Source organism: Schistocerca americana, chromosome 6, assembly GCF_021461395.2.
Source record: "Schistocerca americana isolate TAMUIC-IGC-003095 chromosome 6, iqSchAmer2.1, whole genome shotgun sequence".
Lineage (NCBI taxonomy): Eukaryota > Metazoa > Arthropoda > Insecta > Orthoptera > Acrididae > Schistocerca > Schistocerca americana.
In genome coordinates, this window is record NC_060124.1 from 377,292,060 (window position 1) to 377,307,274 (window position 15,215).

Here is a 15,215-nt window from a genome sequence, read left to right on the forward strand (position 1 = left end):
GTAAATATTGCTTGTTTTAACATGGGGTAAACTGCCCAGAAAGCACATTTTACAGTTACTAAGAAAATTCCCAGTATTCCTAGTGTTCACACTTACTATGCAAATACTTTGTTTATGTTAGAGTTCAGAGGCATTGCTTCAGATGATATTTCCATAAGACAGAACAATGAAGGTCACTTCTAAATGCAAAATATATTGAACTGAGCTTCCTGATTCATTTACCTGTCATTACTCTTTATTTATGGTACTTTAAAAGCTATTTTTATTTCTTTGGAAATGAATGGGTCTTTGCTGGATAGCCAGCTGTAGGACTATTTAGCTGTCATCTAAGTTAAGTCTGGTCAAAAATGATTTCTTGTTACTGGTGAGGTTTTGTTTCTTTTCATTTATAAAGCATATGTCACAGTTCTCAATGATGAAGAGACTTAAGGCCGATTTGCAATGGATGCCAAAGGAACAGCATGTAAAGGAGGGTAAAATGATGGCATGTTTGCACTATATGAAACATCAACACCAAATCATGCTATCTACACTACCCAGTAGTGAATACTGAAAGTGATGAAATGAGCATCTCTCCATCACACCAAAAGTCAGAACATAATTTCAGGTACTAAGCATAAATTCACAAAAGGAGCACTGTTAATGTACAGTTGACTGTCAAAGTGCTCCTCTTCCTTTTTGATGAAGGGGCCAGCAATCTACTTTTTCACTGGATTTTTTTTTTTTTTTATGAAGTAAACTTTGTTGAAAAATGATATACTGCTTTTGGCTTTTGCCATTTTATCTGTCATCAATAAACTCACAGAAAAAATCCAATTTCAATTTTAATAATACTTGTAAAATAGTGTCTACAGTAAGAGAGACTCATGCACTGCAGCTCACCGCGGTACTGGAGAGGCGTCTCATCCAGGGTGAGAGGATTCTGGTCACGTCGTACAAAGTCCCACAGGAACAGACCACGCAGTGTCTGTGCTGAGCCTTCTAAGGCATCCAAAAGTGCCACGGCCTCTCGACGTTCCAGTCGTGCTCCCTCCAGGCTCACTGATACCAATTCGCATTGCTGCCTGTACACACAGCACTCATGCAAATGCTATATGATTTTGTTTCCCTCACAACAATGTCAGTTACTTTAATGACTATACAGGACTATCAAAATCATGAGAATACCCGAATTTGGTCACTTAATTACTGTTTCACTGCTTTTAAACACTTGATGATCAGATTGTTTCCAATGAATTATATAAATTTAACATCACTGGTTGGTGATCTCCATAGGCTATGAATGGTCTAAAAAACTTCACAAGAAGCACAGACAACTAACATAGTAACTTTGTTCTATGAGTGCTAGTTGCCAACTGGCTGACATAGAATTTTATGTATTGAATGACAGGTGGTGACTGACTGACAAGTAACTTGATATGCTGAATGATGGGTGACAGCTAACTTTGTTTGGAGCACCTACTTTAAAGACACACATAGGACAGATGTTACAAAAAATTAAAATACACATTATTATGTTTTAGACATTAACATAAAAGACAGGAAAAGATGCACACATATTAGACAGCGAAGTAAATTTGTTTTACCATAAGCTGTATCCTCTTACATAAGTATAATTGACGCTTCTATTTTATCAGGTGAAAGTTTTGGATCACACTGGAATCTACAAAAGCCCACCAGAAATTACTGGAAAATTACAGTTTCTGATTTGAATATTTCACAAAGTAACATGTTATTTTAGTAAATGTACACATTTTTAGAATCAGAAAAAATAGGGCTACAAGGAGATGACACTTAAATTTTAAAAGGATTAATATTGGAACAGTCTAGAATAAGATAATTTTGAACAGGAATAACTTCTGAAATACTAAATTTTGGAAAAAGTAAAATGTTTGTTCAAAAGAGGATCATGAGGGATTTCAAATAATGTAAGTCAATCTTAAAACCAACAGATTTTTGGGGGTTTGATTTTAAAGTGCTTTTTGTTTATTTGACTTAAATTGTGAATATTTCTTTAAATAAAATGTGCCCTCAAAAATAATTACACTATATATGTAGAATAAAAAGGTTTTGAAAATTACTGCCTAAGTAAGAACTTGGAGCTTTCACACATTCAAAGTACATATTTTATGTGTGGAACAAAAAACAGAAAAGAAAAACAATATTTAAGGAATGGGATTATAGCAAATGGAGCTACCCCATCTTGCTTCGTTTCACTCTGCCAGTTCATCTTAAAGCTCTCATTTGCCACTACCTGCAATATCCATTTCAGGATCTGTGCGACACATCCTAAAGTGTGCTCTAACAGTTCAATCTGTAAGATCACAGTCTACAAAATGCAAAGATGCAGGTTCAAATCCTGGTGTGGCATTGTCATGCATGACAACTTAAAATTGGGTGTCTCTCTTACAATCCTGATGAACGTATGTATGGATCATTCAGTACAATTAAGCACATGTCCAGCAAGATCGCTAAGTGTTTCACAGAAGGATAAACCTGATGGTATTGGTCATATGGAAGAACACACGTGGTGCACGTAAGGACTACCACTGACTGCCATGATTTCACTTTTGACTCAGTCAATGTTTACAGCAAGTTGTTGTTATATCTACTGATGATGACTCTGTGTTGCTTGGATTCCCGCTGAACTGTGCACTGGATTTTGTTGTTTCTGACTAATCATGTTTGACTAACATACAGATTTGCCTGTTTGCCTAATGCACGTATGTCTTCATTCCAACCATTGTGTTTTCAGTGAACAAACCTGTAGCACATCACTCTACCAAGAGCATGGTTTGTAACTGTTTCCCAATCCAACCTACAAAAAGTGTTCTCCAGAACTGACTTGTAAGTTATTCAGTAAACATTCAGAGTACTGTACTGACCACAAGGTATCTGCCTCCAGAAGTCTTTTGTGTATTTCCAGAAGAGTCTGTTATTTCATTAATGATAAGGTGAATTTAATAAAATCTGTGTTGTTGAAGAAGCAGGCTCACAAAAGTCTCAAAGCCAAATCCCAATTTTCTGTGGGTGGCATGCAACAAATTTCATTATCTAAGCATGCCTCACAGATTGACCCAAAGCTTCAACTTATCTCTAGTTTCTCTCCATAGCCTCCAACCTCTACAGAAGTGCTCTATAAAAGACCAGGGATCCAAGTTCAAGTCTCAGTTGACACACATTTTTAACTTGTCACAAATGTTAATTGTAATATGTAGTCCACTCAAGACCCTCCCAGGGGACACCGCCTTAATGGGGCGAGAGGCTTTGCATGCTTCGATGAAGTCAAGGGCTATGCCGATGGTAGCGAAGCTATCAGTAGGGCCACCCGAGTTGGACAGGCCTTGACAGAGGAGCCAGACAAAGCGTGTCCCACAACATAGGGCAGGGAGGGCTCTAGAGGCATAGAGAAGCCAGCTTTCCTACGGTAGTAAACCCTTACAAGAAAATCAAGTACGTTGGAAGGCTTTGAAGTGGCAGCCCCACTATCCAACTATACCTTCACAGCCCCTGTAAGGTGGCCAGGTGAAATAAAAAGTTACTGGGAAGCTACATAGGGAAAGCTGGACAGAAAACCATACAACAAACCAGAAAAGGAAAAAGGTTAAAGATTTTGGTATTGCGGAACATGTAAACTTAATAATGTGGAACATCAGAGGGATATCAACAAAGGAAGGAGAACTACATAAAATATTAGAAGAGAGGAGTTGTGATATAGCATTTATCACAGGAACTAAAAAGAAAATGAAGGGAACTAAAGATATAGGAAATTATACTATGATATACAGTGGAGTAGAACAGAGCAAAGAGCACAAGCTGGCATTGCCATAATAATAAATAAAAATGGACAAACAGATTGATAAGCTATGCATGGATAAATGATCAGATATGCAGCATAAGATGTAAAATTTCTAGAGGATATCTAACCTGTATAGCAGTGTATGCCCCAGAGGAAGGGAGGACTAAGAAAAGCGAGACGTTCTATGGAGATCAACAGAAAACATTAGACAGGATAAATAAGAATGACTATATTTTCATTGGTGGAGACTACAATGCAAGAATAGGAAGGGAAAGATAATTAAGTTGGCTATGCTAAAGAGTCTACAGTCACCAGCAATGGAACCATGTTAAGACTTTTTGCAGCTCTCAACAACTTTAGGATATTAAACACTTACTTTAAACACAAATACATATACAAATACACATGGCCCACCAGAGGATTTAGAACCATAATTGACTACTTCATAGCAAACCAAAAAACAGCTGTTCTGATTCAGGATTGCGTGTATATAGAGGGTATGCCATTAACACAGACCACTTCCTGCTACAAGCAAAAGCTGTCCTAAAGCAGAGATTGCATAAAACAAAAAATCCCCAGAACAACTAAGGGAGGTACATAAAGTCTACTTACTAGAACATGAGTCAATCAAGAATCTTTATCAAAAACGCTTTGACACAATAATAGGCACAGCTCCAGAATCAGAGAGTATTGAAAATGAGTGGGAACAGATTAAGATAATGTTAAGAACTGCTGCCAGTGAAGCTTTAGGTAAAACAAAACACAGGAAGAAGAAAAAAGGCCACATGATTAGGGCAAAAGAAATTGAGGAGTCTGTTGAAATAAAGAGCAAACTATATAGAAAATATCTACAACACTCAACTCAGGAGAATAACTAAGTAGACAAGAAGCACACAGCAGAAGTGAAAAAACCAAGCAGATAGCAGAAGTGAAAAAACTAAGCAGGAAGCTCCATCAAGACAGTTGGGATAACTTTGTTACCATGATCAAAAAAGATGTCCATGGGAGACAAGCACTTGCATATAAAATGGTAAGACACTTGAATAACAGTGAAAAGGATGTGGCAGATATCAATGTAATAAAGAACAAAGACTGGCTGCGCAGAAAATGATGAAGATCTTGAAACAAATCCAGATCATCTAGAATTCCAAGAATTAGAACATATTCTCAGGTATAAAAAGAACCAAAAGACAGTAGGAAGTGATGGCATTAACAGCAAACTAATAAAATATTCTTCAGTAGCATTTTAAAAAAAGTTTCTCAAATTTTTGAATCTTTGCTGGATAACAACGGTAATACCAAAAGAATGGAAGATCTCACTTATAAAACCAATATTTAAAAAAGGAGACAGATCAAAACCTGAAAATTATAGAGCATATCACTCTTAAATACAGCATATAAGACCTGTGCTACAATAATAAGTAAAAGACTAAAACCCATAATGGAGTGCCTGCTGCCAGGAGAACAAAATGGATTCAGAAAAGGGAGAAGCTTTACAGACAACATATTTATGCTACAGCAAATTATAGAAAAACATAAGGAATTCAATAAAGAAAGACACATCCTTTTTGTCGATTATGTAAAGGCTTTTGATAAAGTAAATAGACAGCTATTGTGGGAAATTTTAGTAAGAAGATATACCAATACACATTGTACAGATAGTTCAAAAGATCTATGCTAATACAAGAATCCAAATAATTGGGGATAATGAAGAAACAACAAAGGTTATTAATTTAGAGTTCGACAAGATTGCAGTTTCTCTCCACTGCTTTTTAATAAATACATTGACAACATTATACAACAATGGAGAATGAAACTGAAGAACTATACATATAATTTCAACCAAAAAGATTACATTACGACTTTGCTATTCACAGATGACCAAGTGTTAATTTCGATTAATGAAGATGGACTGCAGAGAGCTGCCTACAAACTATACCAAACATGCCAGCCATGGCACTGTGTGGAAAAAACCCAGTAAGAACAAAAATAATTATAGATAACAAGATTATAGAGCAAGTAGATAGATTCAAATTTCTAGGAACCATGCTGTTGTACAGGGGAGACTTAAATGAAAAAGGCAAAATTGAGAAATTTAACTACTTAAATGGCACTATCAGAAGAGCCCTCCAACATAAAGTAAGAACAGAAACATATCTAAAATTTTATAAAGTTATGTCAGTATCAACATTACTATATGAAAGAAAATCTTGGGTAATGAATATGAAAGATAAAATAACGTTACAAGCCAATGAAATGAAATTCCTCAGGTAAATAGCAGGATATACCAAGCTAGACTACAAAAGAAATACAGATATCGGGAAGGAATTAAATATTTTCGATATAAACAGTAAAGCTGACGAATACTGACAAAAATGGATATCCCATCTGTTACAAATGGACAAATCAAGATTACCACTATATTTTTGGTGATGTACTCTGCAAGATAAAAGATGTATTGGAAGACCTGCAAAATGATGGAAGGACCAGGTGTAGCTGCAATGGACTTAGGGAAAGCCTAATGCATGACGGAAGAAGAGGAAGAAGAAAAAAAGAAGAAGAAGAAGAAGAAGTCCACTCAAGAAAAGTCATCTCCGTGTTCATCTCTATTCTAACTTAATTGTTTTTCTTTCTATGACATTACAACAGAATTGTCCTGACCACAATTAGATCTGAAGTCACTGTTGTGCTGGATTCATCTGTCATCACGTCAAACATTACAGGCTCCCAATATGCGTGCAATCCAGGCTGTCTTCTTCTAATTTTGAAACAAAGTAGAATTTTTTTCTTGGTCTGCACAGTCATATCAAGGTTTTCAGTGAGTTACATGGTCAAACTGAAATGAAAGTTAACTAGTAAGTTCTGTGGAACAATTTGAGGTGGTCATGTTCATTCAGTGGTGCAGACATGTGTTCTCAGCTGAAGACTTCCCAAGCAAGGGCATCATCCATACCCAGATGGAAAGGGCACATCCATACCCAGGTGCAAAGGGCACCATCCCCCACCCCTTTCTCCCCCCCTCCCCCTTCCTAGCTCTCACGGAAAGGAAGTACAGTGCCATCAGGTGTTTTTCATTCAAGAATATGATTTGAAAGTCATTAGTACACAGGTTTTTTAACAGTGCTGGAACTGGAACTTTGTTATGTCTACTTACAAATCACCATTCTTCTTCCGAAATATTAAAAATACTCTATACCCCAGGATTATCCCTGCCCCCCCCCCCCCCTTTTCCCCAATAAACTATCCTATGGGTGCCCTTGTTTCCAAGATGCTGCTGATGGGCATGTAGGGCAAATAACATGCCTCCAAGAGCTGTGTCATTCAACAATGGCAAATCTGAATAGACTGAATCATTGTTATCTGTACCGCAAAACAAATTTAGAACCAAACACTTTCCTTTCATTTTCTCCCAAGAAACTGGAGCAATTTCTTTGTTATGGGTTGTACAAAATCCCATTGACTACTATGCATGATATATGTAGTCCTCAACCCCTGGAGAATTCAGAATTCATATTTGTCAGTATGGCTTATTCAGTAAATATGATGATGTTGATTATTATTATTATTATTATTATTATTATTTTGTTCATTCTCTACATTTGTCAAATAAATTCCACTCAGTCTTACTACTAGAGCGCACAGTTACCTTAAGAAAGTGCTATATTAAAATTTAGTAGTTACAAGGTCACGTTGTCTGTGGTTAGTAAAGAACTGAATTGGAACTTCTTTTACGTGTATAATGTAGTACTTTATCCATCTTCAGCAGCTGTAAGTGCATTTGTTGAAAATTACCAGTTGCTGATTTTTTCAACAAACCTATAACGTACTTTGACAAATCCCTCTAGCAATAAGTTTCACCTCACGGAAAGCACAGTGCCAGCTGCAAAAGTGTTCATGTAGATGGAACTTCCTTTCAACCAATAAGGTTCTCTGATACATCTCTCTAGCCATAAGACTCACCTTAAAAGATGCACAGTGCCGTCTATGAATGCGCAACGTGCAGGTGCATCGGCCTTGTCCAGCTGGAAGAGTTCATTGCACCAGACAACATGTTGTATAGAATGCGGTGGACGGATAGCTTTGGCAGCACTGATTGTAGCAGCAGCAGCAACACTGACATAGCGGCGGTAGGTGGACTGAGGTACAGCACGTGCTGCGTGCGCCCACCACAGATGGCGACCCCTGGCTGATGGTAGTGCCAGTACGGGGTACGGCTGTGGCACAAGCAGCAGCTCACAGTGCCCACGTAATCGCCAATGGCACCGCACTGTGTCTTCAGACCATGGCTCTGGGCTGGATGTGAAACAAGAGAAGCTTAAAAGTGATTGGCCAGCAGTGGGGAAGGTTAGTTTTGTTGTATTTTCTTTTTATATCTAATTAATTTAATTTAATTCTCTGTATAGTTGCATAAATTTTTTCTCAAGCACCTGCAGCTGGCACAGCTATAACCAATGAAAGTAGCAACTGATAACTGAAAGTAGAGTGCTCTTGCAATGAGTGTGATTATAGAAGTATAGATCCCTGTTCAGTTACAGATAAACTTCAGAATGCATGGATATGAAATGAACAGATGCATTGGCATAACAAGCAATATTTGAGAGAAGAATACAATGCAATGTTTGTGTGGTACACACCACTTCTAACAAACACCGAACAACGCGCTCCAGTACGCGGCCACCAAATACATCGCTTGCCGTCTTCACACGCACACTCCCTTACGTGGCCGAGAAATACATTACTGGCCGCACTTCTCTGGGCAGCTCGCGGCTACCATTGCTGGCCGCCTTCGCGCGCGCGCGCGTTTGTCAGCACACAGCAATTGGCTACGCCAGGAAACATTGCGGTTGTTTTTCCCTGAAAAACGGCAACCCCTGCCGACGGCTCGATTAACTAGCAAGCCTTATATAAACCCAGCCGCCGCCGCAAATGACAGTTCTCATCGGGAAGTCCAGTACGCCATGTTCCAGCTGCTTGTGGATGACTCACCGCCCACTCGAGGTTACCTGGCTGCTCGGCAGAAATCTTGCGACTTCACTCGGAGAGACTGAACTTCACTGGACTTGGGAATAATTACGGAATGTGCACCCCACCATGCACATTTGGACATTGGTATAACCAAAATTTAATTATGCATTACTTCTGAGTGTGAGCCTGGGTAGACGCTTGGCTAACATAATTGTTAAAAAGTGATTTGTGATTTAATAAAACAGACTGAAGAGGTTATTGTGTTATTCCTGGTTATAACAGTTTGCAAAGGGGAAACATGTTCCAGTGAGCCACTGAGAAGGCCTACAAATAAATAATTATGTAAATTGTGAACTAAAAACTTACTGATAACATTTAAAGTAAAATTATTGAATATTGGCAGGTTAGACAGAGATGGAAAATTATGTCCATTATGTCCAGCTTCAGTCAACTCACAATTTGGAAATTTCACACCAGTTGGTCTTGATGTAATAAAGCTGTCTTCCAGTATACTTTAAGCTCAGCTGTCTTTTAGGAGTGTATATGTTTCAAAGTGTGTGTGTTTAAACATGTTCTAACCTTTTACCACAAAAAGTAATAAAAATTATATAACTTTTGTTTTATTTCTAAATACTGTAATTAAATCTGACATAAATATTAACTCTGTATTGCTAGCTACTTACAATCTCTGATAGCTGGCTCAAATCAAACTTGCTAGTGTTGGTTTCTCAGACTGTGGCAGTTGTTCACACATGTAAATGTGTTAAGACCAACTCTAGGGCTTATAGCAGGAGGTCTTAATAAAGTCTATATCTTATTTAAAGTGCTTTCCCTGTATTCACCTCTAGCAGTTTAGGTAAAACCAAGGAAAGTATAAATTTGTGACATCAGAGTATTGGAGTGCCAGTACCCAGTATTGGAGCAAAAGTTATGTCTTTATCAAAAGTAATAAAAAGTAGTGAGGAAGCTGCTGTAGAGCATGGCATTAGCAGCCACAATCTAATACCCAAAATTGTGATGGCATGTGACTCACATAAAGACACACAGAGGATTGCAAACCAAGGATAGCTGACAGCAGTGAGCTGCACCACACAGCGGGAACCTGCAGCAACTGGGATGGTGTCAGCACATCAGGGCAATTCTCTTGTTATGCGTCACATGACTAGGTACCAGGTTTTAGTGAAACAAATGTTCCCCAGAGCCATATGAATAAGTTTGGATTTTGAGGCAGGGGGCATTTCTCATTTCCAGAAAGCAGACACATCACCATGATGTCAGAGCTATGTTGGGCAGCATGACTATAGGGCACCACCAGCAGCAGCCATGGGTTCAAAACTGGGCTGCAGGCTTGAGACCGGACTGTGACTGGTGCCAGCAATATGTTCTTCATAGGACTTGGCACCACAGCCCTGCTGACCTGCCCTCCATGTCTACTGCTGCTGATGCTGAGTTCCTAGTGTGACTCAATGCCACAGCACCATCAGCCATCTGACTCCTGCCAGATGGCAGTGAGTCATTCTCCACAGCCATTTTCAAGCACTGCAGTGGAGACCTGAGAAGAGTGAGGGACTAATTGAAAAAAGCAGTCCACTGCTGATGTCAATGGCCATGGTCTCTAAAGGCTGCTGACTTACCACAAGCCTTCCACCAACATCACAGAGCAGTGGCTCAGCAGTTTGGGCAGGAAACACCACCCACACATCAGCACTGACTAGGGACAACAGAGAAAGGCAAGTTTGCCTTGCTACATCATGTATTACAGTTAATACAAGCCATTCTTAATTGTCAATGGTGTTCCCACTGGGCCCACAAGCTCACCACTCATCTTACAACCCCTTCAGTATGAATTCAGTATCTTCCTCTCTGCACCACTATATAATAGAGGGAAACATTCCACGTGGGAAAAATGTATATAAATAACAAAGATGCTGTGACTTACCAAACGAGAAAGCGCTGGTAGATAGACACAATAAAAAACACACAAACAAACACACCCCTAAGGTAAGTCCTTCCGCTCCCAGGATTGGAATGACTCCTTACCCTCTCCCTAAAACCCACATCCTTTCGTCTTTCCCGCTCCTTCCCTCTTTCCTGATGAAGCAACCTTGGGTTGCGAAAGCTTGAAATTTTTGTGTGTGTGTGTGTGTGTGTGTGTGTGTGTGTGTGTGTGTGTGTGTTTTATTGTGTCTATCTACCAGCGCTTTCTTGTTTGGTAAGTCACAGCATCTTTGCATATATATATGTATAGTGTGTGTGTGTGTGTGTGTGTGTGTGTGTGTGTGTGTGTGTGTGTGTGTGTGTGTGTGCAAACTAGGAAAAAAAAATCATTAAATTGAATGCAGACTTTGTGAATTATTTCTAGGTGAACTACTGAAATACTAAAACACTGTTACACCCCCTTTCCTCAGCAAAGTAAATCATGTGTCGTCATTCATCACTGTGTTCTGTAAGTGCCAACAAGAAGGAAAACCTTCAGGAATGTCAAACAAGTAAAGGTATACATTACAAGCGATAAGAAAATCACTGAATCCTAATCTGCATAATGTTTTAACAACAAAATATCACTACACTGCTTAATGTAGTCACAGTTATGTAACAATATAATAAAAAGGATAGTTGCTACTCACCATATAGCGGAGATGCTGAGTCGCACAAAGGCACAACAAGAAGTCTGTCAGAAAGTTAGCTGTCGGCCAACAAGGCCGAAAGCTAAATTTCTGACTGCCTTTTTGCTGTGCCTTTCTGCAACTCAGAACCCCAGCCAAGATGCTTCTAAAGACAAAAAGACACCGAACAACCCATATTGTTTCTGCTTTGTTCTTGAAGTGTGTTATTTTTTGAGCATAGTGCATCAATTTTGCTTTTTCTAATAACAGGATGGAAGGTTTCACAATATCAGTGGTAATGACATTTCAACTCTTGACTACATCTTGCCCTCTGAATTAGATGGAGCTCTTTCTTTCTGGAATAAGATTAATCCCAGGAGCTACCCATCCCTTATCCTTACTTTTGTTTGATTTTATACCTAGTTGTTTTAAAGGAAAATAAGGCTCAAAGAGCTATAACAATATTTTTAAGAAAGAGCTCAATTTTTCATCTACACTGTCTGCTTTATAAATTTCTCACCCGCATTCTTCATCTATTTTCTCTCTAAACACTGTAATCAACTCTTTTTGTTATGGGCCTGCAATTCAGTACTGTTCTTCTACGATCTGAATAAAACTGGAAAGTATATTCTATTGTTGCATTTCACTATCATGGTCAGATAAGGTATTGACTAGTGATTTTAGAGCTAAATCATTGCAAGTTATTGCACTTAAGAACAACTGTCAGTGGCTTTTATACCATGTACTTCAATCCATATAGGGAACTTTAACTTCATTATGAAAAGGATCCAGATGGCACAGGCTGTAAAGCAGTCATTGAAATGAAGAACATCATGTTGTGCAGCTTGCTCAACAACAGTGTGGTCCAGCTGTTTCTTGGCCACAGAACGTTGGTGGCCATTCATGTGGAGGACAGACAGCTTGTTGGTTGTCATGCCCACGTATAGTGCTGCATAGTGGTTGCAGCTTGACATGACTGGTTTCACAGGCAGTCCTGCCTTTGATGGGATAGGCGATGTTTGTGACTGGACTAGAGTAGGTGGTAGTGTTAAGATGTGTGTGACAGGTCTTGCATGTAGGTCTATTACAGGGATAACAGCCATGAGGCAAGGGGTTGGGAGCAGGGGTTGTGTAGGTGGGTTGTTTGGGGAAGGAGACCAGACAGCGGGGTCATCAGTCTCATCGGATAAGGGAAGGATGGGGAAGGAAGTCGGCCATGCCCTTTCAAAGGAACCATCGTGGCATTTGCCTTGGAGTGATTGAGGGAAATTGCGGAAAACCTAAATCAGGATGGCCGGACGCGGGACTGAACCGTCATCCTCCCGAATCCGAGTCCAGTGTCTAACCACTGCGCCACCTCACTCGGTGGTTGTGTAGGGATGGACGAGGATATTATGTACGTTTGGTGGGTGGTAGAGTACCACTATGGATAGTGGGTATACCTGTGAAACTAGTCATGTGATCTCCACATTAAGCTGCATTTTATTTGGGCATGACAACCAACAAGCTGCCTGTCAGCATGAATGGCTACTGGCAATCTGTGGCCAAGAAACAGCTGTTGCTGAGCACACTGCACAACGTTACGTTTTCCATTTCAATGACTGCTTTGCAGCCTGTGCCATCTGGATCCTTCTCACTAACATCAGCTTTTCAGAATTGTGCAGGTGGGACTCTCCCTGAAATATATTCTACATTCCCGTAACACTCCTTACCTCAACATTCGTTAGTCATTGTCCTTACCCATCTAGCCACTTCCCTGTTCCCATTCCAGCATTACACAGCCCTCTATTCCACCAATGCACCCAGTTTTTCTGCTTCTCTCCTTTTCCACTACCCCTGCTCTCCCTAGCCCTCCATTAACCTCCCGATTGCACCTAGCTGCCCTAGCCTCTCTCCACCTCATCCCTGCTCGCTCCCACAAGCAGCACTTCACTGTCGCCCACCCCTACCCTATTATCCCTTCCCTCCCTGCCCCAGCTTTGTCCTTACCCCCACCACCCAGTTGCCCCTCCCATCATGTGCTGTTGCTTGCAGTCTGGCTTCAGCTGGAGAGACAGTGGTCATGTGCATATGAGTTGTGTTTGCATGAAAGAGAGAGAGAGGGAATTTTTTTGTCTTTTTTAAAAAAAGGCCTTGTTGGCCAAAAGCTCACTTTCCAACAATCTTTTTATTCTGCCTTTCTGTGACTCAGCATCTCTCCTATATGTCGAGTACCAATTATCCTTTTCATAATATTGTTATATTCCATACTGGATTTTCCATTGTTTGAACTTTAACTTTAATATGAAAAATAATCCGAAGCCGGACATCAACAACTCCAAGTGCCCTCTATCAAAACCATCTGACATAAAGACAACATTTATATGTCTACATACAATGATAATCTATATATAAAAACAAAGATGAGGTGACTTACCGAACGAAAGCGCTGGCAGGTCGATAGACACACAAACAAACACAAACATACACACAAAAGTCAAGCTTTCGCAACAAACTGTTGCCTCATCAGGAAAGAGGGAAGGAGAGGGGAAGACGAAAGGAAGTGGGTTTTAAGGGAGAGGGTAAGGAGTCATTCCAATCCCGGGAGTGGAAAGACTTACCTTTGGGGGAAAAAAGGACAGGTATACACTCGCACACACGCACATATCCATCCACACATACAGCCACAAGCAGACATATTTAAAGACAAAGAGTTTGGGCAGAGATGTCAGTCGAGGCAGAAGTGTAGAGGCAAAGAAGTTGTTGAAAGACAGGTGAGGTATGAGTGGCGGCAACTTGAAGTTAGCGGAGATTGAGGCCTGGCGGATGACGAGAAGAGAGGATATACTGAAGGGCAAGTTCCCATCTCCGGAGTTCGGATAGGTTGGCGTTGGTGGGAAGTATCCAGATAACCCGGACGGTGTAACACTGTGCCAAGATGTGCTGGCTGTGCACCAAGGCATGTTTAGCCACAGGGTGATCCTCATTACCAACAAACACTGTCTGCCTGTGTCCATTCATGCGAATGGACAGTTTGTTGCTGGTCATTCCCACATAGAATGTATCACAGTGTAGGCAGGTCAGTTGGTAAATCACGTGGGTGCTTTCACACGTGGCTCTGCCTTTGATCGTGTACACCTTCCGGGTTACAGGACTGGAGTAGGTGGTGGTGGGAGGGTGCATGGGACAGGTTTTGCATCGGGGGCGGTTACAAGGATAGGAGCCAGAGGGTAGGGAAGGTGGTTTGGGGATTTCATAGGGATAAACTAACAGGTTACGAAGGTTAGGTGGACGGCGGAAAGACACTCTTGGCGGAGTGGGGAGGATTTCATGAAGGATGGATCTCATTTCAGGGCAGGATTTGAGGAAGTCATATCCCTGCTGGAGAGCCACATTCAGAGTCGGGTCCAGTCCCGGAAAGTATCCTGTCACAAGTGGGGCACTTTTGTGGTTCTTCTGTGGGGGATTCTGGGTTCGAGGGGACGAGGAAGTGGCTCTGGTTATTTGCTTCTGTACCAGGTCGGGAGGGTAGTTGCGGGATGCGAAAGCTGTTTTCAGGTTGTTGGTGTAATGATTCAGGGATTCCGGACTGGAGCAGATTCGTTTGCCACGGAGACCTAGGCTGTAGGGAAGGAACCGTTTGATGTGGAATGGGTGGCAGCTGTCATAATGGAGGTACTGTTGCTTGTTGGTGGGTTTGATGTGGACGGACGTGTGAAGTTAGCCATTGGACAGGTGGAGGTCAACGTCAAGGAAAGTGGCATGGGATTTGGAGTAGGACCAGGTGAATCTGATGGAACCAAAGGAGTTGAGGTTGGACAGGAAATTCTGGAGTTCTTCTTCACTGTGAGTCCAGATCATGAAGA

At 40.6% G+C, this 15,215-nt stretch overlaps 1 protein-coding gene across 1 annotated transcript in view; it reads right to left on the minus strand.

Annotated features, from left to right (window-relative positions):
* LOC124620157 overlaps nucleotides 1-15,215 on the minus strand; it is an 88,016-nt gene that overhangs the window by 52,013 nt on the left and 20,788 nt on the right. Inside the window, exons 2-3 of the mRNA XM_047146827.1 lie at nucleotides 7,760-8,092; nucleotides 883-1,064 (exon numbers count right to left, since the gene is read on the minus strand). Coding sequence (XP_047002783.1) covers nucleotides 883-1,064; nucleotides 7,760-8,092 — 515 coding nt within the window. The remainder of the gene's footprint in view (nucleotides 1-882; nucleotides 1,065-7,759; nucleotides 8,093-15,215) is intronic.